General features: G+C 50.1%; 1 protein-coding gene across 1 annotated transcript; it reads left to right on the plus strand.

Moving 5' to 3' along the window:
* The first annotated feature begins 604 nt into the window (after positions 1-604).
* BBLN (bublin coiled coil protein) lies at positions 605-1,707 on the plus strand. Its single transcript, XM_085854352.1, has 3 exons — positions 605-664; positions 763-847; positions 1,232-1,707. The coding sequence occupies exons 1-3, from the start codon at positions 656-658 to the stop codon at positions 1,402-1,404; spliced, it is 267 nt and encodes an 88-aa protein (XP_085710478.1). The 5' UTR covers positions 605-655; the 3' UTR covers positions 1,405-1,707.
* Positions 1,708-2,159: the final 452 nt, after the last annotated feature.

Consider the following 2,159-nt stretch of genomic DNA (forward strand, 5'->3'; position numbering starts at 1 on the left):
AGACCACCACCTTCTGCTTGTAATAACTCATGTGGATACATCAACCGCAAAAAAGACATTGAATGGGGGTTCTCTACGCAGGGTAAGATGGCGGCGGCAGAATATGCTCAGGGTAAGATGGCGGTAGGAATATGCGCGGGGTAAGATGGCGACGTCGGCAACATGCGCGGGGTAAGATGGCGGCGGTTGTGAATATGCGCATGGTAAGATGGCGGCGGTGGGAATATGCGCATGGTAAGATGGCGGCGGTGGGAATATGCGCATGGTAAGATGGCGGCGGTGGGAATATGCGCATGGTAAGATGGCGACGGTGGGAAAATGCGTGGGGTAAGATGGCAGCGGTGGGAACATGCGCGGGGTAAGATGGCGGCGGTGGGAATATGCGCATGGTAAGATGGCGGCGGTGGGAATATGCGCATGGTAAGATGGCGGCGGTGGGAATATGCGCGGGGTAAGATGGCGACGGTGGGAAAATGCGTGGGGTAAGATGGCAGCGGTGGGAACATGCGCGGGGTAAGATGGCGGCGGTGGGAATATGCGCATGGTAAGATGGCGTGGGAACATGCGCGGGGTAAGATGGCGGCGGTGGGAAAATGCGAATGGTAAGATGGCGGCGGTGGGAAAATGCGAATGGTAAGATGGCGGCGGCAGCAACATGCGCGGGGTAAGATGGCGGCGATGCGGCGTGACAATATTGTTCATCCAATGAGCGGTTCATTTTGATATCCATGAACAAAACCGGAACTGCTGCTGCGTTTACAGTCTGTGAACATGCCTGGTCCAAATGGTGAGCAGAACCACTCTGTTGGTTCGGAAATTGCTCTTGAAGTGGAAGAGGACGAACAGGGTCAGTTTGAGTTTGTACTGTTCTTGATGTCCCTTTTGGATAAACGCAGAAAAATGTTATCTGTTTTTTATGTACGGAATTATTTCATTCAACCAACACACCCAACCCTCCCCCCTCCCCTTCGCAATACAATCAGTACGTCGCGATCCTCCGAAAGTCTGTCTGTCTGTCTGTCTCACGGTGTGTCGTCTCTTCTCCTCCTCAACGGAACCTCTTTTGTTTTTTTAAATTTCCTTCCAGTATAATTCCCAGGATCCCCTGGTGACAATTACTTTGGTTTTATTCACCATATTTAATAAGGAATTCGGGCCTACTGTTGATGCTATAACAGCTATGTCACCCTCCTTGTTCGTTATCCATTTCTTGTCTTTGTTGTGGCTCCAGAAGTGGCATCAGTGAGTTGGGAACTCGACCGCCTGAACTCTTGCTTGGACACACTCGAAGCATGGAGTGACTCTCTCAATGCTCGGCTCCGCCAGGTGTTGGAGACGAGTCGCCAAGAGAGGCAGCAAGCTGGACTTGACGTGACCTGTCAGCAAGCAAGGCCTGTCAGCTGAGATTTGTGAGGATATCAAAGCGCAACAAACATCTCCACCCTTCGGTTGCTGGTGTTGGATCCACCCAAGTCTTCTGAGCGCCGAGTTAGCCTCAGGAAGCCTGATGATGTGTCAGCTTTATTGTGGGTGCTGAAAGACATGATGTTTAATCCCAATGTATTGTGGTGCCATGAATCTGATCAAAGGCCCAGTGGTCATGGACCCATGGCAGCACTTAGGAACTCTCTCTCTCTCTCTCTCTCTCTCTCTCTCTCTCTCTCTCTCTCTCTCTCTCTCTGTATCTCTGTATCTCTGTATCTCTGTATCTCTGTATCTCTGTATCTCTGTATCTCTCTCTCTGTATCTCTCTCTCTGTATCTCTCTCTCTCTGGCTCTCTCTCTCTGTCTCTCTCTCTGTCTCTCTCTCTGTCTCTCTCTCTGTCTCTCTGTATCTCTGTATCTCTGTATCTGTGTATCTCTGTATCTCTCTCTCTCTCTCTCTGTATCTCTCTCTCTCTCTCTCTCTCTCTCTCTCTCTCTCTCTCTCTGTATATCTCTCTCTCTCTCTCTCTGTATCTCTCTCTCTCTCTCTCTCTCTCTCTCTCTGTATCTCTCTCTCTCTCTCTCTCTCTCTGTATCTCTCTGTATCTCTCTCTCTCTCTCTCTCTGTATCTCTCTCTCTCTCTCTCTCTCTCTCTGTCTCTGTATCTCTCTCTCTCTCTGTATCTCTCTCTCTCTCTCTCTCTCTCTCTCTCTCTCTCTCTCTCTCTCTCTGT

Source organism: Eptatretus burgeri, chromosome 14 (assembly GCF_056783735.1).
Source record: "Eptatretus burgeri isolate ZD-2024b chromosome 14, Ebu_testis_v1, whole genome shotgun sequence".
In the NCBI taxonomy this organism is placed as follows: Eukaryota; Metazoa; Chordata; class Myxini; order Myxiniformes; family Myxinidae; genus Eptatretus; species Eptatretus burgeri.